The sequence below is a fragment of the Poromitra crassiceps genome, assembly GCF_964638095.1.
Source record: "Poromitra crassiceps genome assembly, chromosome: 5".
Lineage (NCBI taxonomy): Eukaryota > Metazoa > Chordata > Actinopteri > Beryciformes > Melamphaidae > Poromitra > Poromitra crassiceps.
The window spans coordinates 12,817,287-12,840,843 of NC_139642.1; the positions used below are offsets into that span (position 1 = coordinate 12,817,287).

A 23,557-nucleotide genomic window follows, 5' to 3' on the forward strand; every position below is an offset into this window, starting at 1 on the left:
TTTGTACGTTGAAAGTCAGACTAAATGAATGCAGCTCATTGATTTTGGCATAAAATCAAGGGTTTGCTTTGAATTTGGCTCGAGGCCTACCCCTGAGCGCAAGATCCTTACATAAACAAGACTAAGTCACTAAGGTATGTGTGTGTGTGTGTGTGTGTGTGTGTGTGTGTGTGTGTGCGAGAGGCCTGTAAATGAAGGAGTGTGTATGTGTCCGACATCTCTAACACCTGCTGCGTTGCCGCCAGTTTCCTGCTGCTGTGATTAGCGTTTCATTCACATTCATACAGTATTATAGCCAACACACACACACACACACACACAGCATGTCAGTAAACCCACAATAATAAACCTCTCCCCTTTTCCTAAGTAATGTTAATCCAATAACAGCCGCCCCAATCACTTCCCACACCAACCCCCCCCCCCCCCCTTCCTCCCTCCCCCCTCCCCCCTCCCCCCTCCCCCCTCCCTCCTCCCTCCTCCCCTTCCCCGTGTTACAAGTGTAACAATAACCTGGCGAAACAAATCCTGTTGCGATTCAAAACACATTGGAGAAATCCCTCCAGTCCTTTTGCGTCATCGCCAACCCCCTCCTCCCATCCCGTCCTCGCCTCTCCTCCTTGCCTTCAGATGCAGGAAACAGTGTAGCAGCAGAGCAGAAAGCTGACGGTAGATGTGACCTGCGTGCTGCACTGCTGTAGGAGAGGTAGATGTGACCTGCGTGCTGCACTGCTGTAGGAGAGGTAGATGTGACCTGCGTGCTGCACTGCTGTAGGAGAGGTAGATGTGACCTGCGTGCCTGACTGCTGTAGGAGAGGTAGATGTGACCTGCGTGCTGCACTGCTGTAGGAGAGGTAGATGTGACCTGCGTGCCTGACTGCTGTAGGAGAGGTAGATGTGACCTGCGTGCTGCACTGCTGTAGGAGAGGTAGATGTGACCTGCGTGCCTGACTGCTGTAGGAGAGGTAGATGTGACCTGCGTGCTGCACTGCTGTAGGAGAGGTAGATGTGACCTGCGTGCTGCACTGCTGTAGGAGAGGTAGATGTGACCTGCATGCTGCACTGCTGTAGGAGAGGTAGATGTGACCTGCGTGCTGCACTGCTGTAGGAGAGGTAGATGTGACCTGTGTGCTGCACTGCTGTAGGAGAGGTAGATGTGACCTGTGTGCTGCACTGCTGTAGGAGAGGTAGATGTGACCTGTGTGCTGCACTGCTGTAGGAGAGGTAGATGTGACCTGTGTGCTGCACTGCTGTAGGAGAGGTAGATGTGACCTGCGTGCTGCACTGCTGTAGGAGAGGTAGCAGAGGTGCAGGCACAGGGCGTGGTGGGATGGGATCATCTACCACAGCTGAACATCGATTTGACTTCAACACTGAGGAGTAATGACGATGACCAATAATGCTGTGGTCACTTTCAGCTCACACGAGAACACAATATGCTGTTTGCCCTAGCAAAAATAAATAGTACAAGTGTTTGTGTTTGTGTGCGTGTGTGTGCGTGTGTGTGTGTGTGTGTGTGTGTGTGTGTGTGTGTGTGTGTGTGTGTGTGTGTGTGTGTGTGTGTGTGTGTGTGTGTGTACTATAGTGGGAGTCGCCTTACTGCAAACTTGATAAAATGTCGCTTGGCATAATTGCTTCCACAGAAATGAGTGTATAAAATCAATAAAAGAGGAGAGGATGCACCCCTGAGATCCAGTGGAGGAAAAGAGAACATTTGATAGGAGCCATTCACTCTCACACGTTGTGACCGCTCAGTTCAAAAGTCCATCAGCCAACAGAAAAATAAGGTGCACTAAGCTCTTTGGCGCCCTCTGCCTACTGCCTACATTGCAGAAAAAACACACCTTGATTTAAAAATGAGAATTCGTTTGTCATGTTTTTATTAGGCTACATAATTCCCGACCATGGTGTAACATTAGATTACTTTAGGTAGGAGAGGGTAGGAGAAAATAAAAAGCAAATGTTGATCTTTTCCAACCATTATACGTTTAATAGCACCGCAATAGCCCTCTCCACTTCCCTCGTCGGGGGAGAGAGAGACACCCTCTCCCCATCAAGCAGACAGTGACGGAAGCATGTGTCTTTATGTGCGCCAAGGGGAAAATGATGGGCTAAATTGGTGGGATTCGATGTATATATATTTAATAGAAACGAATAGAAAATAGCTGATTAATAAAATGTGTGCTGGTGGAACGAAATTCAACTTCAAATAGAGCAGCATCACTCATCGCCGGCTCTCAGTACGCTGCGCAATTACGCATGCAGTATATGGACGCAGCGGAGATGCAGGAGAAGAGAGCCCCAAAAGGAGACGTTTGGGCAGCAGCCCTTTTCGAGCGTGTGAAATGGCAATAATACACAGGTGATTCACAGGTGGGCATGAGCACGTTATTTGATTTCTATGACAGCCTCACATCTCTCTCTCCCTCTCCCCATCTAGGCTATCTTTTCTCTGTCCCTCTTTCTCTCTCTCACTCTCCCTCTGAGTGAGGAGAAAGCTGCTGACATGACGCTGTGGTTTTATGGGCATGACCACACCTCCACAATGCTTTTGGTCATAAACACGCCTATACGGAGATGTGCGCCGAGATGAGGTGAAGCGCAGCGGGCTGACACGCCCACAATTAGGGCTTTGCTAGTCCAGCGCAAAACGGGCGCTTACCGCCGTCGGGAAGATAGAGCCCTAACCCTTTAATACACAACTGGGGTCAAAAATGACCCCTATTCATTTCCTATGTAATTTCATGCTAGGCTGAAATAAATTTAGATAGTATTTTATCATGTAATATCACATGTATTCAATAAATATATTGTTTTTTCATCACAAATCATTGTTTTAATTTGTTACTACTATTTTTACTAATGCTTTTTGCTGGGGGATCCCAGTCAAAAGCAGCCACCATATATGCAATTTTAACAGACGGAACTATTTATTGAGTTCATGTTTGCATGGGTCCTAATCAGAGGAGGTTTTTCCAGTGAGGCATAGGAGGATGGTCCTCCTCTATTAGATTGGGGATTTTATTGCATTTTATTGCATTTTATTGCATTTTAGGGATTTTACTGTAGCCTAAATATCTTACTTTATTTTGAGGTGCATTACATTGCTCAGCCAGAAATTATTCATACTTCAACTCTCTTTCTCCTGGGTGCGCCTAACGTTAAAATGCACCAGATGACAATCCATCTTATTTGTCCTCAATCTGCATTGAAAATGTGTGAAAATTCACCTTCTTGCAACAGTTGTAGCCAGGGCCGATTTTACACTTCATGGGCCCTGGGGCTATTCATCTCTGCAGGGCCCCCCCCCCTCAAGCGGAAGGGAGTGTGAAAAAAATTTGAGTGTTTTTTTTTAACCTTTTTTAGCCGTATTTAAAGGAATATCTAATTTTAAATCAACATTAGGATTATACTGTTGTGATGTCATTATTCAGTATCTTCTCCTTTTCTCACTAACTTTCATGTCACCACCTGCTCTCCTGTCAGCATTCTAACTTACAAACACAAACTGTAGGTTTAGCCATCATGTTCTTTCATAAACAGCCTGATTGGAAAGAAAACATTGCCACTGAGATGTCACAACAAGCACTTTTATTATTATTATTTAGTATTTATTATTGCTGTTTTTATTACAGTGCACACACACATGGTTATTCAATTATTGCACAAATCAATCAAGCAGTATTCAAGTCTGTTGATACCTGAAATGTCTTCTTCCTGACTTTTGCCGTGGCAAAGCGTTTGACTAGAGTGGTGAAGTCCAATGTTCTAACAATGTCACTTTCCAATGACATCAATGTCAAGTGGGTGAGCCTTTCTTGTCCCATTGTAGACCGTATCCTGTTCTTGACAAGCCCAAGTTTTGAAAAGGAGCGCTCTCCAGAGGCATTTGTTACAGGGAGAGTTAAGTAAATCCTGAAGGCATCAAAAAAAAAAAAAAAAAATTGGGGCCCCTTGATGTCCCGGGCCCCGGGGCTTCAGCCCCGGTAAGCCCGTTGGTAAAATCGGCCCTGGTTGTAGCCTAAGCTAGTGGTTTTCAAAGTTGGGTCCCCAGCAAAAAGGGGGGATTAATCTATGTTCACTATAATTCCATCCATAAGTAACACAATCACAGAATGTATGACTATTTTGGTCATGGGTTTCATATAATAATAATAATATAACAAAATCTTATCTATATGGGGGTGCGTGGTGTAATTTGTGTGATTGAATTAAACTGAAATTAAGTTTGATGTTGCCTGCTGTAACAGTGTGGATCTATACAGCGGTCTGTAGCCTAATGATTTCTATTGATCAACCCATATGCTTTTATAAGCATGTAAGCACCCTTATATGGGTGGTAGCACCATATTATAATTGTCAATCAATAGTATGCTTTGCTTTGTTTTCCAGATGTGTCTGAGCTTTTGTTTTGTTTTGTTTGTATGTTGTTAAAATCTGTCTTCAAGGGAGGTACGGTGGTGCAGTGGTAAGCACTATCGCCTCACAGCTCGAAGGTCGTGGGTTCGATTCCCACCTGGGGACGAGGTGAACGCTGAAGGAATGTGTGCCCGTCCGCATGTCCTCGAGTGCCCACCGCCCGGGTGGGGTCGGCAAAAAGGGCCTTTCTGTGTGGAGTTTGCATGTTCTCCCCGTGCCTCCCGGGGGTTTCCTTCATATAGGAACCCCCTTCACAAAAACATGCAATATCCTGGTTGCTAATGTGGTTCCTCCTCTGGTCGTTAAGGGCGCCTGTTCAGAGGGAGGGGAACTAGTTGGAATAGCGTGAACCTCCCACGTGCTATGTCCTACCGGTGAAGCTTCCTCTGTCAGGTGAAAAGAAGCGGCTGGCTGACTGCCCATGTCTCGGAGGAAGCATGGAGCCAGTCTCGGCTCTCCCCAGATCGGCAGAGGATGGAGTAGCAACCAGGATTGAGAAATCAAGTGAGCACTAATAGGGGATAAAATGGGATACAAAATCGGGAAAAAAAAAATATTAAAAAAAAAAAATCTGTCTTCAAACTGCAAAAGAGAAGAAAAAAAAACGCCCAATTTGTTTTTGCCGCCGACCCCTATTGCCAAGCTCACCAGCCGCCACTGAATATAATAGGGAAATATATATATATATATATATATATATATACATATATATATATATATATATATATATAATATATAATTTAGAGATAGATTTTGAGAGATTTTGAGACTTCTCGAGCTGCCATAAAATAAATGGGAGAATGAGAGTCTTTACAGTGTTCTCATATGTTTCTAGGTTATTGCACCATCAGAGTAAAATGACCAGTAGTATACATGAACAGCCTGGATTTTTGATTATTGCCCAAATTGCAGTAGCAGTTATTGCACGTTGAATTTTTTTATTATTATTATTGCACACTCAGATCTCATCATTATATCATTATCATTATATTATATATATATAAAATATTTGGGGATTTTGGTTGAAATCTGAAACCCTGTTTTCCCATGCATGAATGGAAGTCAGAGGGCAGTTGGTCAGTCGGGTCAGTGTGTGTGTTGCTCAAGGGCACTTGAGCAACTATGAACAATGCACTACTAGCGATGCACTACTAGTGATGCACTCCTAGCAATGCACTACAATGCCCGGGTTAAATAGGCACAAAGAAATACAACTGCGCCTTGTGCTTTGCCGGAAATGATGGTCAGGACATTCCCAATGGTTTCCACTTTACACACTGCCCATGACCTTCCCCGGATCATAACACACCACCATGCATATTTTCAGTACAATTCTACCCGGGGAGATGGTTTCCAGGACTTTCCTGGTGGTGAACTTTTGTAATTAAGAATTATAGCCATTATTTATTATTTTAAATGTATTTGACATCTTTACTGTAAGGTTAACGAGACATGCCACAATGATGGTTAATGTATTGTCCTAGTGTGTGTGTGTGTGTGTGTGTGTGTGTGTGTGTGTGTGTGCGTGTGTGTGTGTGTGTGTGGGGGGGGTCACACTCATAGCCACGATGCAAGAATATTCTTTTAATGGTAAAAAATAATACAACATTTGACACAAGTCTTCTTCAGGGTTATGTATTGTACTAGAAACAATGCTCTCTTAATCATGGCCAGTAAGCAGATAGGAGAATAAACATTCACTTTGTTACACACAAAGCAGGAGAAAATTACAGGATAACCAAAAATAAAATAGAAAAAATAGATACAGTGGAATCCGCTTATAGTGATCACAGTTATAGTGATCAACCGCTTATATTGATCAAAAAGCTTCATCCTGAATCATTCCTATACACAAATAACTCGCTTCTCGTGATCAATACTCCACTTACAGTGATCATTTTGGGCCATGTCCCACGTGAGAACAATGGAAAACATGTTTAAAACTACAGTAATTTTATTATTTTTTACAAACTGCCAAAAATGAGCTAATGATGTGTCTCCAGCCCCTACTGGTATGACCTCTACACCCACGACTGCGTGGCAACCCAAACCTCAAACACCATCGTGAAGTTTGCGGACGACACAGCAGTGGTGGGGCTGATCTCCAACGGCGACGAGACGGCCTACAGGAAAGAACTGGCTGTCCTGGAACAATGGTGCCAGGACAACCACCTCTCCCTGAAGCGTGATTTCTATTCGCACATAGGATAAGCAATAACCACGCCCTGTGGTGGCGGGATTGGCCAGGAGCATTGAAGCTTGGGACTAAAGCACCTGGGGTTTTTCATCTTTTAAAATAAAGATGTTTAAAAAACTATTGCTTGTTACATTTTCAGTGCTGTACCTTTTCTCTGGGTAAGAATTGAGCTTGAAATTAACGATATGATAGATTATATTATATGAGCTATGAACGTGAACACAACACCGTTTATATTATTGCATGTTTTTGTAGATTGTGTACATTGTGTAGATTACAATTATTATGCTTATTATTATTATTACTATGCTAAGGAAGGTAGGTGACCATAATTCATTTCAATGTCCGCTCTCGAAATCGTTGTCCGTTCTCAAGAGCTATTCAGTTGGTTCATGAAATCGCTGGGCTGCGTGCCCTCCAGTGTTGCTCCTGGCCAATCCCGGCGCCACAGGGCGTGGTTATTGCTTATCCTATATGCGAATAGAAATCATCCCTCCCTGAATGTGGCCAAGACCAAGGAAATCATCACAGACTACAGGAGGGGGGGGTCCCCCGGGGGGGGGGGGGGGGGTCCCCCCACCGCCCGGTCATCTACGGCACAGAGGTGGAAAGAGTGGACAGCTTTAAATACCTGGGTGTCAACTTCCACCAGGACCTAACATGGTCCAGCCACACCACCTCTGTTGCCAAAAAGGCGCAACAACGGCTGCACGGTCTCAGACGACTAAAGAAGTTCGGCCTGTGACCCACAATACTCAAAGACTTCTACAGAGGCACCATCGAAAGCCTACTGACCGGCTGCTTCACCTCCTGGTATGGAAACTGCACCATAAAAGACATGAAAGCGCTGAGGAGAGTGAGGCGCGCGACCCAGCATGTAACAGGCTGCGAGCTGCCGGAACTGGCAGACCTCTACACTCAGCGCTGCCTCAAGAGAACCAGGAAAATAATCAAGGACCCAACCCACCCACTCAACAACATGTTCTCCCTGCTACCATCTGGTAGGAGATACAGAACCCCCAAAACCCAGACAAGCAGACTACGAAATAGCTTCATCCCCCAAGCCAACAGACTCCTAAAGAATAAACAGATCTACCCCACCATTATGACCAGCTGCTAAGATAACATGTACAGATTTATTTATGGGCAACCGCAATATATAGACAAAGACTTGTAACTACTAATTAACATAACATATAAAGATTATTTATGGGCATCCGCAATATACGGCACAGACCCGAAAAGCACCGGAACAGATGACAATAACGATGACAATGTTCTGATGCTAATGTACCAGTTAAGCATGACAGGAAACAATGATGATAATGTCGATAATATGAATGACAATGATGACGATGTTGATGACAATGATGATGACGATGTTGATGACGATGACGATGATGACTGTAACGGAACATAACTCAGCTCAAGCATTTCACCGTGTGTACTTGTACATCCGTGTGACAATAAACATCTTGTATCTTGTATGAGATACAAGAGCAATACTCGGTGCATGTCTGTCTGTATGAGAGATCCCACCATCTCTGTCTGTGCAGAGATGTCTGTCTATGCGAGACCGCTGTGTTTGAAACAGCTGGAGGCCCTGACTTACTGTATGGATTTTTAAAGTCAATAACATTCCTTGATTTTATATGTACTGCATTCATGTATACATATACACATGTCAATTAGATGGTAATCTGCATGAGAAATAAAGAAAAATAAAAAATCGGTTATAATGATCATCCGCTTATAGTGATCAATTTGACCCGTCCCAAGGTGATCACTATAAGAGGAGTGCACTGTAAAATGTATGATGTGGAAAAACATCCTCATGTATCATTATATGATACATAAATACACGTGAGGCTGTTTGTACGCCTCCGGGCTGTTCTGGTCTCCTCATACGGGGTCTGTGAACTGTGAGAGTTACAGCGTCCACATGAACACCACCAATCACCATTTATTCTCGGCCGTGCACGTGCAGCGGCTTGTTCATTCCTGCTGTCCCTCTCTCTCCTCGTCCGCTCTTCAATTTCGGCCAACTCTTCAAGCATATACTCTGGCTCAAATCGATAAGGGCGGCCATCTTCAAGTTGTTGTGAACAAGTCACAATAGTCACAAGGGGAATGGCTCCTGTAAATTCAGAGCAGCCGGTGTGGAAACTCTCACGAGACTTGAACGGGACGAACGAGATTTGGATTCACAGACCCCGTATGAGGAGACCAGAACAGCCCGGAGGTACAAACCTGGTACAAACAGCCTCACGTGTATTTATGTATCATATAATGAGGATATGGACCGCGGCGTGACAGAAAAAGTGTTATTTACAGAGCGCATGCACCTTGCCCAGTTTGCTCCCGTTCTTCTGTGGACATCCGAATGAAACCAAAGCTATTTGGGTGAGTAAAATATCATATTTTAAGCTGGAAATAAGGTCTGTGGTGTAAAAAAAATTCTCCTTTAAGCTTGCGTTTTGTTGGGCAAAAACCCATTCAAAAATCCCATAGGCAGAAACAGTGAAGAACCAGGAAGTCCAGGAATTCCGCATTCCGACTACAAAAATACGTCATCCCTGGGGCTCTCTATTAGGGACAGACAGACACGTCGCTCCCGCCCCCTCTGCATTCTCTCTCTCTCCCTCCCCCCATTTCCCCGTGGGTGCTCGGCTCTTTCTGTGGGTGCTCGGGCCCCGGGGCACCCACGGTTCCGGCATCTATGCCAACATCTGTATCAGTGGCATCCCATGCACATACATTTTGGGGGCAGGGTGCACTCGAGTTGATTAGAGTTAAGTGAATGCCAGTGCTTTGCGTTCCTTGTTCTTTTCTTTCTTTCTCTTTGCTCTGGGTGCTGGTATGCCTGATGGCCCTGCAGAAGGCTTTCTTGAAGGTTGGCGTTCTTGCTGTGAAGAAGATGAATATCTGAAAACCCTGGAGAGTGCAGCATGAAGAAAGTGGTTAGACTCACTCTTATTTTCTTATTGCTCTAGTTGATTCTTGGCTCAGGAAAAAGTGACTCTCTGCTGTTCCCTAGAAATTATCATTGACGTGCCTTTGAGGAAGGCACATAACCACAAACTGCTCCAGTGGAGGTGATCAGTGGTGAGCTAGTGATGGACAGGCCCATTCTTTTCAAACAACCGGATCATTCAAGTTCATACATGTAAATGTATCAAGTTCAAACATGTAAATATATCAAGTTCATACATGTAAATGTATCAAGTTCATATGTCACAGGGCAGAAAACTCCCTATTTTGATTTATTTGTTTTGGATTATTTCTTATTAGATGTGTTCTTTATTTAATTATTTTTCATTAGATGTGCGCTTTATTTAATTATTCGATGTGTGTTGGTTAAAGTGTGCTTTGATTACTTTTGCATTATTTGATTTTGTATTTGGAGTGTGTGTTTTTGGGAGTTTCTGCCTGCACTGATTGCTGAAATCACAGACACCTGGGGCAGGGGAATTGACACTGGGGAGCCAATAGGCGAGCAGAACGGGGGGAACATTTCTCCTTTATCAGGAGTATGCAAAGGACGGGAGAGGAGAGCAAGCCACAGACAGACAGCCAGTAGCCGAGTGAGACAGCCACGTCCCCGCCAGCAGCCGACGGGGTCCAGCCATGTCCCCGCCACAGTGACCCAGGACAGCGACCCAGGACCCCGGCTGAGGAGGAGCAAGGAACCGGAACCGACACACTATAACCCAGGCCTGATTGCCGTTACTGGACGAGGCTGGAGCCTGGTCCAGGGCACTGTGAGTATCTCACGATTGTTATAGTGATTGTCTGCCTAGCCGGGAGTTCCTGAAATAGAGCAACCAAGTTACGTTAATTTGCAATCACAGTATTATAGCGCTACTGCTGTGGGACCGCGACAACACATACTCGCCCGCCTTTTCTCTTATAGAGGCCACCTCCGAGGGAGTGGACGGTGGAACCGAGACGTGACGGAGCCAGAGCGCTGTGTTTGAAGGATTGCCTAAACGTTGGTGCGGCGCTGTTGGGCGGCTGGTTGGACCCCGCCCGGAAGTGAGGGGCATGTCTGCTTGGCTGGGACTATTGAACACACGGGACTCTGCCTGGACTTTTTAGTTGTACATTTTTATCCCATTTTATTCCCTGTATTTTAGCTGGCTTTTAAAGCCCTTAACCCCATTTTTATCTCTGTTTGAAATGCCCCGTTTTGTGTGTGCATAAGCTTATAGTTCAACGAAAATATGTTATGCTTTTAAATCTAAAATGGTTCATGGATTGCATTCTAATCTGACAAACCTATCAATTTAAGTCAAGCACGTTAGCGTGGAAACAAGCTGAGCCCGAAATCACAAATCAGAATGAGGGGGTCCCCGGTATATTTTCTATCTTATAAGGGGTCCTTGGCTCAAAAACATTTGAGAACCTCTGGTCTAACTAACCTTGTACCACAAAGTGGTTGTATTCTTGTAACCTACCTGTGTGGTGGTACAGAGGCAGAAGACGATGCTTAAGATGAGATGGGCCACTCCCTGCTCATGGTTGGTACTGAGCACCATGTAACCCAGTATCCAGGAAAGGCCCAGTAACACAGCCACTGAAAAACTAGTGAGGAACTTCTTCCCCAAAGACTTTGTCTGCTTTGTACTGCATAACAGAAAGAGTAGGATTGGCCGTTATTCTTTGGAGTAAAACATTGCAGATAAATACATGTAAAAGTTGATACTGCATGATGGCTAATAATTATCAATAATTCTTGTCCGATGCTGATAATATTGATGACAAAAATATGACTACATGACTACTAGTGACAGTTACTTACTGGGGCCTTCTTTTTTAAATATGTATGCTCACTCTAGGTTATTATCATCAGAAGACAGCATTGAATTCTATGCTGATGACACTCAAGTATATTTACGTGTAATCAAATTTGTGACACATTTATATAACTAGTGCAGTGTCTGTTCCCCTCCCTCCCCTTTCCCCCATTCACACATCATGGGCCCTATTCTCCCACAGGCCTTAGGCGCAAAAACTGGTGTTAAACGCAAAACAAACGTGCCTTGCGCCTGCCTCGGGAAGATAGAAACATGGTTTTAGGCCCCGAAATGCGCTTTACGCCAAACAGGCGTGGCGCATTGCCAGAATGGGCGTTTCGGCCTTAAATACCGGCCTAACGATATCTCCCCCCTGGCGTTAATTTAGCGCTTTGCGCTTTTGAAAACCAGGCCTTATTCAGTGTGCCGCGGATATTCCATGCACAGCTTCTCCTCTGCTGATCTCACACTTTGTCCCCCTCTAGCTCAATCACTCCGTCCCTCGTGCACTCAGACAGCCACAAAGTCCGGTGGAAAAGTAGTATAACAACATGACAGTTTTAACAACATGACAGTTTTTATAACATGACAGTTTTGAGCCCGTCATTCAGAGGATGTTCTCTCCCCCTCTCTCTCTCTCTCTCACTCCCTGCGCAGCACAAATGGAAAAAAGCTGTTCTCTCCCCCTCTCTCACTCCCTCAAATCTCCCAGCATGCATTGAGACTAATACATTTCGAGAATAAATATCAACCAAATCAGCATACATTGTCTAAAGTGGTAGATAGAAATACTGTTTCTGTTCACACAACATGCAATTCTCGAACATTTCAATATTGGCCAAAATAAAACATAGAAATCCAAACACAACCCTATGTGAAACATATATACCCCAGATGGTATATATATCCCTTGCAGATACAACGTGATTTAGGTGAGAGACAGCCGTAACACGGTTCTAATATGATGTCCGCTCCGCTCCAATAAGATAACAAATAATAATAAATAAGTGACAGCGTAACGCGCTACTGTCATGTGCTATACTGTGATGTCCACTCCAATAAATTGGCCCTACTTCACATTTACTTTTACAATAAAAACACATTTATCCAATGACTTTACATAATGTTGGCTATATTTATGTGCATCATCCTACCTGTGCAGCAGGGGAGAAGAAAAGGTAGCAAAACTATATCATTCTGGACAAACTTTCACCAATCTAATCTCATCATGACATAGGAATAGGCTCTATTTTTCTAGCCGATGCGTTTAGAACATTCTTTTCACTTTGATCTTGCTATAGTGTAGCATATTTACATGCTTGCAGTATTTAAACTGCAGTCAGATTGGTTTGAGAAGCATAATAATATGGAATAAAATAAGACAGACGGGGATGAAAGGGAGGGGGGGAGCAGAGCGCTTGGGGATGAAAGGGAGGGGGAGATCAGAGCGCTTGGCTTTCTGACCGGACTGGATTGCTCCGTGGAATTGGAGCTTAAAAGGCAAGCTTGTGACTCGTTTACTGCACTTCTCCAATGAGCAGACTGTGCATAATTTTACGCTTAAAAGGCATGGTTGTAATGCTTAAGGCTGCGTGTAGCGCCGATACCAAAATATGGACTGGGCTGATCCACGCCCACTAATCTGCGCTGCGCTGGGTGCAGTTTATAGGCCGATGCAACGATAGAGCCCCATGTTCTCCCACTCGTATTTCTAACCCTAACCCTCCCACTCGTATTTCTCTAATTTCTTATTTCCTGTTTGGAGTAAAATAGACAATATAAAAGGGGGTGATTGACAGGTCGCCTGTCCAGTGATCGTGCAGCTTGCCGATCATGGACCAATAGTAGAGCGGAGCTGCGGCTCATGGGAAACCCCCATCTCCCGTGAGCTGCGCAAGGACACCAAGATGGCGACTCACAACACTTTTGAGTCCAAAAACGTGAAAACGTGAGTCCAAAAGATGGTGTGGTTTGTCCATATTATTTAGGTGAGTGGTTCAAACAGAGCAATAAGATACCTTAAAACAAGAGTTAGCTAAAGAGAATTATCAAGATCAATCTGCGTCCAACATTACCTGTTTAGGTTGGGATTTGTTCTGCATGTCTTTAGTGCAAAGAAAAACAACAGTACAGCATTGTAGATGAGGACCAGGCCAACTGGAAGGAGGAAGCCCCAAAACATTGGTTTCCCAAAGTCAAAGTGTCCGTCGCTGTCCAGAGCTGCAAGCCAGCAACTTGAGGGTAAAAAAATAAAAAATAAAATAAAAAATAAAATAGTGACAGTACCGTAAAATTAATAAGAGCTCTTTGATTCTGAGTGACACCAAAATCGGACGTTTACCGCGGATGTTTTACATCATGAAACATTTTCTCATATCAAACTCCACTGTAGCTCCTGGAAATATCTGGACGTCACGTGATCTTTAAAATCACAAAGTCAAAAGGAAAAACATAAACACGTAAGAAAACTAGAACGACCGCAACACGGACTTATGCCTGCGCCATTAGTTAATTATTGAGTCCAAATCGCCATTTGAGGCAAATTGGAAGAAATTCCGTCAAGGCGCTCCTGAGATGTTGCGTTACAGAGCTTGGAAATTGGGTGTGTGAGGTCACAGTGACCTTGAACTTTGACCACCAAAATGTAATCAGTTCATCCTTGAGTCCAAGTGGACGTTTGAGCCAAATCAGAAGAAATTCTATCAAGCCATTCTTGAGATATTGCGTTAACCAACTTGGGAATGGCGTTTGTGAGGTCACAGTGACCTTGAAGTTTGACCCCCAAAATGTAATCAGTTCATCCTTGAGGCCAAGTTAATGTTTGAGGCAAATTTGATGAAATTCCGTCAAGGCATTCCTGAGATATGGCGTTAACAAGCTTGAAAATGGCATTGGAGAGGTCACAGTGACCTTGACCTTTGATCACCAAAATGTAATCCTTTCATCCTTGCGCCCAAGTCGACGTTTGAGCCAAATTGGCAGAAATTCCATCAAGCCGTTCTTGAGATATCGCTTTAACGAACTTGGGAATGGCATTCGTGAGGTCACAGTGACCTTGACCTTTGACCACAAAAATCTAATCAGTTCATCCTTGAGTCCAAGTCGATGTTTGAGACAAGTTTGATGAAATGCCATCAAGGCATTCCTGAGATATCGCGTTAACAGTAGTAATATTGCATTTACTACTGTTTATTTTATGCTATGTGTGTTCTGTGAGCGAGCTACTGTAACTTGTCCCAATTTCCCCCCGTGGATCATTAAAGTTTTTCTGATTCTGATTCTGACAAGCTTGAAAATGGCGTTCGAGAGGTCACAGTGACCTTGGCCTTTGACCTTTGACCACCAAAATCTAATGAGTTCATCCTTGAGTCCAAGTCGATGTTTGAGGCAAATTTTATGAAATTCCGTCAAGGCATTCGTGAGATATCGCGTTAACAAACATTGTACGGACGGACATACGTACGGACGGACGGACGTACGGATGGACGTAGGGACGGACAACCCGGATCCATAATGCCTCCGGCCTGGCTATCGCCGGCGGAGGCATAATTAAACATGTTGTACCCGAGCATTGATGTAGTTCCACTCTTGGATCAGTCACATTCATTGTCAATGCCGCCCCCTAGCGGCACAAAGTCGACGTTACAGTGTGACTAACAAACTAATGAAGAGCAACATCTATAATAAAGGCAAAATATTTGCGCTTTTAGCACTTTTATTGCCCTTTTTGGCAACGCTTGATGTGTCCAAAGGGAACATATTTGTTAGAACAGAAGAGACGAGTGCAGAGAGACAGACAGAAGACGGACAGAAGAGACGAGTGCAGAGAGACAGACATAGGACAGAAAGAAGAGACGAGTGCAGAGAGACAGACAGAAGAGACGAGTGCAGAGAGACAGACAGAAGAGACGAGTGCAGAGAGACAGACAGAAGAGACGAGTGCAGAGAGACAGACAGAAGACAGACAGAAGAGACGAGTGCAGAGAGACAGACAGAAGACAAGAGGGCAGAGAGACAGACAGAAGAGACGAGTGCAGAGAGACAGACAGAAGAGACGAGTGCAGAGAGACAGTAAAAGACTGTAATTGACCCACAATTCCTCCCGTCTGTATCCCAAAGGTGTGTGGACACTGTAGGTAGCTCCTAGTGTAATCACCACGATGACAGCTGGTACTCCTAAAATCACACAGGAAATCAAACTAGTTACAGGTGGCTTGAATTCAATATCAACAACGCTGAAGAAGGATTCGTGCTGCAACACGATACTGATACTTTTTAAATAAACAACCTATAAATTAGCAGTTTGTTTTTATGCTACTATGGTCTGTATTCTGTCAATGTAAGCAATAAACCAAGAAACGTCCACATGGGTCTTGTTCACTCTCACATATTCACTTTTCAATGCAGACCCACATCCCCCTGGCCACTCTCTCTAGCCACCCCACGAACCCTGACCCTCTATGACCTCCCTACAGTCCTCTACTACCTTCCTATCTCTAGCTTTTTCCTGAGCCTCTATGCCAGGGCTATTCAACTAAATTGTTCAGGGGGCCACATTGTCAGAAACCTAAGGGGCCGGGGGCCGGATCGTTCCCCGAGCCATTATATGTACACTTGACACAACCCGCCACCACATTTTCGCAGCAGTGCTGGAACTATTAATAAATAGGGGGTGCTGTAAGGAATACAATCTCGTCGAAGAATATTTGATGTTTTTTGGACTTTTATCCATATTTAGAACATTTAATTTTAAATTAACATTAGGATTATACTGTTGTGATGTCATTATTCAGTATCTTCTCCTTTTCTCACTCACTTTCATGTAACCACCTGCTCTCCCTTTAGTCGTTTTACACTACAACAGACAGCAACACAGGCATAAACACTGAACTTATTATTATTATTATGGAAAACCAGATTATGATGAAAATCAAACACTGTAATGTAACAAACAAGGAAAAATAAAAAATAAAAAAGCTTCTCCCGGGCCAGTCATAGATCTTTGTCCCCCACCCAAAAAAAAAAAATATATATATATATATATATCAAACTCTGGCGGGCCGGATCAAAATTCAAAAGGGCCGTATCCGGCCCGCGGGCAGCCAGTTGAATAGGCCTGCTCTATGCCATGACCTCCCTACAGTATCCCTATCCTCTACTACCTTCCTATCTCTAGCTTCTCCCTGAGCCTTTCCCTCACCACACCCCTTCCCACCACCCACACCCGCTAGCCAGTCCCCCTACACACCCCTCCAATCGAAAATCACTAGCTACTTTTTTGTAGCTACACTATTGTAAAGAGCACCTATTGATTGTTTCCTGCGGTACCATTGTGCTCCTAATCTTCATTCATTTCTAATATTTGAATGTTGAATCTCATACCCCATCCAATAGTAATGCTGAGGGGGATGAAGGCAGATGGAAGAAAGAGGCATGAGTGGATGAGAAACATCAACTGCGTGCCGTACACAGCGTTCCACACAAAGGTCGCCAGCAGGAAGAAATGGAGAAGAGCCGTCACTGCCGTGCAGCGGCCCTGATCTGGCTCAACATGGACGTCTGAATCAGGGACGGTGGTTTGGGTGCTGGTGGCTTCCACCTGGGTGCTGCTCGCTTCATTGGGGTTGTTGACTCCGGAGAGGAAGATGATGCTGAAGGCCAGCAGACTGATGCAGATACTCACAATTGTGGTGATCCGGGCCTTCCGGCTCTGCTGAGCTTTTCCTTGAAAACTGAAGATGTTGAAAAGCAATCGTTAAAGGCTATTTCTGGTTAGTTTGAACCTCCTGGGCCTCATTGACCTAGCATCATAAAGATTGATTGTGTTAAAACAAATCAGTGAAGCCACTGTAGAGCTTGACGTAGCTCCATTTTGTCAGGAACGCTGTCCATACCCTTAATGGCCAAAGCAAACTGTAACAGCTAAACTCAAAAAGCGATTAAAATACGTCAACACAATAACAATCACGCTGCATTTAACATTTTTAGTGAACAGCTATCACATTTCAGTTAAAATAGTCGATTTGGTAGTTTTTTTTATTTAGCAGTGCTCAGTTAACTTTGGTGGCTGCTGCTTTTCTACCATGTCCCCACATCCAAATTTGCATCATTGGCCAACTACCACAGACAATACAGTACTAAAGTACAATTGGTTGTATTATTGTGAATATAACTAATTCTGATCTTTAATTATGCCAGGTTGGAGAAAAAACTACAACAGCAGATTGTGTCTATTGCTGTGGGCACAAGATACCTCCTGTAACGGTCTTATATATATATATATATATATATATATATATATATATATATATATATGAGGAAAATAAGGTGTTACCTTTCCGTAATGTGGTGAATGATTGTTATTGTTAAGCCAATGATAGAGAAAGATAGTCCAATGACGGACATATAGCTCAGGGCTTCTGCATATTTGTAATTCTCCCTGAATATCTGTTGGAGAAACAAAATCAGAGGACAGAATCAAACAATGAAACAGTGATTTCTCTACACATTAAAAGTATGTTACTTTTATATTTGACATCACGACAACAGAACAGCACTTCTGGGTGCCACTGCACCAGTAACTTAACTGTTGCAATTTTTAGAATTGAGTGAATTCAGTAAAAAGTACAGCCTTGCTAACAGTGAGACACTCAAGGCTGGCTCCATAGAGTCCCATTATAAAGGCTGAACAAAAAAACCTTGGTGCAAACAGTTTTGGTGCTATCTGCAATCCAGTAATAAGAAAAAAAAATCATATTTATAGTAGTAGTAATAGAGCCAAAGCAAGTTACCATGAGTGCAGCAAAGTTAGTGGTGTGGCTACAGAAACATCGCAGAACTCCATCCGATGCGTTGCCCTTGGTGCAGCCGTGGGTGCTCCAGTCACCCAGGCTGTAGTCCCAGAACACACAGGCGTAGTCATACAGCGCTGCATTGGTGACGATCTAAAACATCAACAACAATAAATACATGTTGCCGGGTTCTGTGACATTAAGGTTAATTTTGATACACTACTGTGTACTTCGACAAAAGCAGCAGTGTTTACAATTATACTTTACTCCAGCACATACTAAAACAAAAGAACGTTTGTGGGATATGTGTATGGTCATCTTCCCTTTTTTTTTTCATGATAAACGAAATAAAATCAGATATAAGCTGCTGCATTGTGATGTCATCTGAGAAGTGCTGAACCAGGAGCCCAGCCGGGCCCAGAGGCCTGTATATGACTTGAATGTCAGCCGACGGATCATGCTTGACGTGGAGCATTTGTAAGAGGAACCCGCTTTGAATGGGCGTGCCTAAGAATTATTCACAGGTGTAGCCATGGGCCGGCTGGGCGTTACATCAATCAAACCAATCAGATTCCCATCTCTCATTCCCTTTGATAATAATAATAATTGAGCGCACACAGCGCGCGAGATGCCTAGTAATTAATAATTCCATAACAACTGTAATATTGCTACAGTCCTACACTGTTGGAAGTGGACAGGGTCAGGCTCAGATATGCCCCTTTGAATAATGATAAAATATCCAAATAGTGTAAAGGTGATGACAGCTTAGTTATCTTACTGTGGGTGTGAACAGCATTTCCACATAATCCACAGCGCGGTCGTGACCTTTGACCCTGGCTGACAGGACCCTGATGGAGGTGGACTGCTGCCTCCTGTAGAGCCGGGATCTGAAGAAACGATCGTTCTGGTAGAGAACAAAACCCACCGAGACGTTTGATGGCTTTCGCTGTCCAGCCACAGCTTATTCACACGCAAGAGATCAGACAGAGAGAGAGGAATGTAAATTATTATTATTAGTATAGTAGTAATAGTAATGAATGATAGTTGATGTTGCAGCTGTAGCAGTAGTGGTGGTTGTCGTAGTATTACAAGCAGATTCCTGAGCTGCTTTTAATGTAAAAGGTCAGTCCAAGAAGCCTGCATACTGAATTTGGTGATATTCTGACTTGTTTATGATGTTCTCATACGACATTAACCCCCGAAATGCCAGCTCATAGGACATTGAATCTCTCAATTGAGGATTTATCATGAGAGATTATAGAGTTTGGAATCTAGTGGTCAAAATGACCACTTAACCACCAAGGTGCCAGCTCATACAACATTAACCCCCGAGGCACCAGCTCATACAACATTAACCCCCGAGGTACCAGCTGATACGACATTAACCCCCGAGGCACCAGCTGATACGACATTAACCCCCGAGGCACCAGCTTATACAACATTAACCCCGAGGCACCAGCTCATACAACATTAACCCCCGAGGCACCAGCTCATACAACATTAACCCCCGAGGCACCAGCTCATACAACATTAACCCCCGAGGCACCAGCTCATACGACACTAACCCCCGAGGCACCAGCTCATACAACATTAACCCCCGAGGCACCAGCTCATACAACATTAACCCCCGAGGCACCAGCTCATACGACACTAACCCCCGAGGCACCGGCTCATACGATAACCCCCGAGGCACCAGCTCATACGACACTAACCCCCGAGGCACCAGCTCATACAACATTAACCCCCGAGGCACCAGCTCATACGACACTAACCCCCGAGGCACCAGCTCATACAACATTAACCCCCGAGGCACCGGCTCATACGACACTAACCCCCGAGGCACCAGCTCATACGACATTAACCCCCGAGGCACCAGCTCATACGACACTAACCCCCGAGGCACCAGCTCATACGACATTAACCCCCGAGGCACCAGCTCATACGACACTAACCCCCGAGGCACCAGCTCATACGACATTAACCCCCGAGGCACCAGCTCATACGACACTAACCCCCGAGGCACCAGCTCATACGACATTAACCCCCGAGGCACCAGCTCATATGACACTAACCCCCGAGGCACCAGCTCATACGACATTAACCCCCGAGGCACCAGCTCATACGACACTAACCCCCGAGGCACCAGCTCATACGACATTAACCCCCGAGGCACCAGCTCATACGACACTAACCCCGAGGCACCAGCTCATACGACACTAACCCCCGAGGCACCAGCTCATACGACACTAACCCCCGAGGCACCAGCTCATACGACATTAACCCCCGAGGCACCAGCTCATACTACATTAACCCCCGAGGCACCAGCTCATACAACATTAACCCCCGAGGCACCAGCTCATACAACATTAACCCCCGAGGCACCAGCTCATACGACATTAACCCCCGAGGCACCAGCTCATACAACATTAACCCCTGAGGTACCAGCTCATACAACATTAACCCCCGAGGCACCAGCTCATATGACATTAACCCCAGAGGTACCAGACTATACGACATAACCCCCGAGGCACCAGCTCATACGACACTAACCCCCAAGGCGTCAGCTGATATGATATTAACCCAACACGCCAGCTCATACGACATTAACCCTTGAGGGACCACCTCCTTACTGACACAGCACAACAAGAACAACATACACACACAACAAGGGGCCGGAGTCCCACCAAACTAGTAATAACAACAATAACAATAATAACAATGTAATAATAATAATAATAATAACAACAACAAAGTAGTAGTGGTTTTCAAAGTCTGATGTGTCTTTTTTGCAGTGGGAGGATGGTTTGTGTAATGTGGATGACAATGTTGTGACTTTTCCAAATAGAGGGAAAACTTCTCACCGTGGGGGAATCGTATGTATATCAGAACGTCGACTAGGGACCCGTTTTCCACCACAATTTCTGAAGTATTGGTGTTCAGCTGAATTCGGTCCGCCACAAAACTGCCAGTAGTTCCTAAACAGTGGGAATCAGAATTGTTAGTATTATTACCATAACCTTTATTTACATTGCATTACTAGGGGTGACCCCAAATAGTCAACGATTCGGCAATTTGTTCTAAGGAGCCTTAACTGATGTTACATCAGTGCCTGATGTCATAAGATGATTTTCCTCTTATGACATCACTGATGACATCGGTCTTATGACATCACCGATGACCTCATCAGTGATGTCACAATGTAGAATGCACAAGTTACATCACTGATGACATCACTTCCAGTTGAGTGACATCACTTCCGGGACAAAAATCACAGAGTCCACTTGCTATGATGATGATGGTCATGATTAGATGATCATAGAAAGCTTTTGCCATTACTAGAGGTTTCACAGACTGGAGTGGACTAGTCAACCTGTAGGCGACTAGTCGACTCCAGTTGCCTCCAGGCTCAGACAAGTTGCTGGGGATTAGAGGCTCATTTGTGAACAGCCTCTCAGAGCCAATCAGGACTCTGCTATTTCACATACCTCCAGGTTGGTCCCGCCTATATGAGTTAACCCTGGCTGTTTTGAGACCTTTTTGATGTGAATTTATCTTTTTTTGGGGGTGGAAACAATTCAATATATCTCCCATGAATAGTCGACTACATTTTGGGAGTAGCCTAGTCGATGACTATTGAAATGCACTGCAGTAGTCGTGAATGCCCTAGCTGTTACTATAGGAATGGTTGAAGGATCATGGGAGTCATTCTTCTTATGCCAAGTTTATTTGAGTGTTTCAGCTCTTTTGTCTGGTGTGGAAAAAATGGAAGTCAATCTCACAAATGAGATTATGGATCATGAGAGAGAAAAAAAGATTCCTCGGTCAGTCGACTTGTCCAATCAGATTCGACTATGTATTACATTACATTACATTACATTACATTACGTCATTTAGCAGATGCTTTTGTCCAAAGCAACTTACAATAGTACATTTTGTCAACAGTACAGTTAAACTAACTGTGCATCACATACAGCTAAGAGTTTCAAAAGGAATAGGTTGCATTTGTTGATTTGGTAACCCTTTATTTTACAGGTACCCTAGTTACATGTACATATGAACTATTTGTAATTACACATGAACACCAAATGTAATTACACAGTAATTACCAATAATTATAAATGATGTTCATATGTAGTTACATTGTAACAGACCTGTAAAATGGAGTGAGTCTGTTCAACTGTAGTTCATATGTAGTTACATTGTAACGGACCTGTAAAATGGAGTGAGTCTATTCAACTGTAGTTCATATGTAGTTACATGGTAACAGACCTGTAAAGTGGAGTGAGTCTATTCAACTGTAGTTCATATGTAGTTACATGCTACCGGACCTGTAAAGTGGAGTGAGTCTATTTAACTGTAGTTCATATGTAGTTACATGGTAACAGACCTGTAAAGTTGAGTGAGTCTATTCAACTGTAGTTCATATGTAGTTACATTGTAACAGACCTGTAAAGTGGAGTGAGTCTATTCAACTGTAGTTCATATGTAGTTACATGGTACCGGACCTGTAAAGTGGAGTGAGTCTATTTAACTGTAGTTCATATGTAGTTACATGGCACCGGACCTGTAAAGAAGCTCTGGCCTGGGACAGAGATTGCTAAAAGCCAGTGGTGGATTCGAACCACTGAACTTCAGATTGCAAAGCAGGCGGCTTTAACCACTCAGCCACGCGGGCTTTCCAACTTTCTTAGTGGAGTTTGGGAGGATAACTGTATGTCAGTCAGATGTAGTTGTCACTTCCTAGCTTTGTTATTATAAGCATATGTTGATACTTTGTTAGTTGTAGCTTGAAAGACAGGCAATATTGATTAATATGAATGCATATTATTTAGCAAATAGGGGGGAGTTCCCCCCTTATGCGGATTAGGGGATTTATAGACTTGGGGGGGGGGGGTGGTATAGACTTTGGGGAGAGATGATCCGGGGGTCTGGTGACCAAAGGGCTCTTTGAGGGGCTTCGACTGGGTCCCTAACAAATTGAGAAATTGGGAAATTGATGGGGAAATGACTCATTTACAATAAGCTAACAATTAGAATGTAGAAGAATGGCTTTTTTGATTATAGTTTCACTGTTACCTCTATACCTACAATACTTTTATTAGAATTTTTGTATGGGAATTCTGGACAAAATCATACCTACAACTAAATAAAGTATCAATATTTTCCCCCAAGTCTCTGTGTATAATAACAAAGCTATGACGTGACAGCAACTACATCTGACTGACATATAGTTATCCTCTTAAACTCCACCATGAAATTTGAAAAGCCCTCGTGGCTGAGTGGTTAAAGCCGCCTGCTTTGCAATAAGAAGTTCAGTGGTTCGAATCCACCACTGGGTTTTAGCAATCTCTGTCCCA

The 23,557-nt window shown here is 44.0% G+C and overlaps 1 protein-coding gene across 1 annotated transcript in view; it reads right to left on the minus strand.

The window, feature by feature from the left end:
• LOC310776314 (adhesion G-protein coupled receptor G7-like) overlaps nucleotides 1-23,557 on the minus strand; it is a gene marked incomplete at both ends in the record, with an annotated part of 57,511 nt that overhangs the window by 23,466 nt on the left and 10,488 nt on the right. The window contains 9 exons of the mRNA XM_083636516.1: nucleotides 9,477-9,547; nucleotides 11,071-11,239; nucleotides 13,485-13,643; nucleotides 15,504-15,585; nucleotides 16,792-17,141; nucleotides 17,744-17,856; nucleotides 18,201-18,353; nucleotides 18,979-19,160; nucleotides 21,062-21,175. Coding sequence (XP_083492642.1) covers nucleotides 9,477-9,547; nucleotides 11,071-11,239; nucleotides 13,485-13,643; nucleotides 15,504-15,585; nucleotides 16,792-17,141; nucleotides 17,744-17,856; nucleotides 18,201-18,353; nucleotides 18,979-19,160; nucleotides 21,062-21,175 — 1,393 coding nt within the window. The remainder of the gene's footprint in view (nucleotides 1-9,476; nucleotides 9,548-11,070; nucleotides 11,240-13,484; nucleotides 13,644-15,503; nucleotides 15,586-16,791; nucleotides 17,142-17,743; nucleotides 17,857-18,200; nucleotides 18,354-18,978; nucleotides 19,161-21,061; nucleotides 21,176-23,557) is intronic.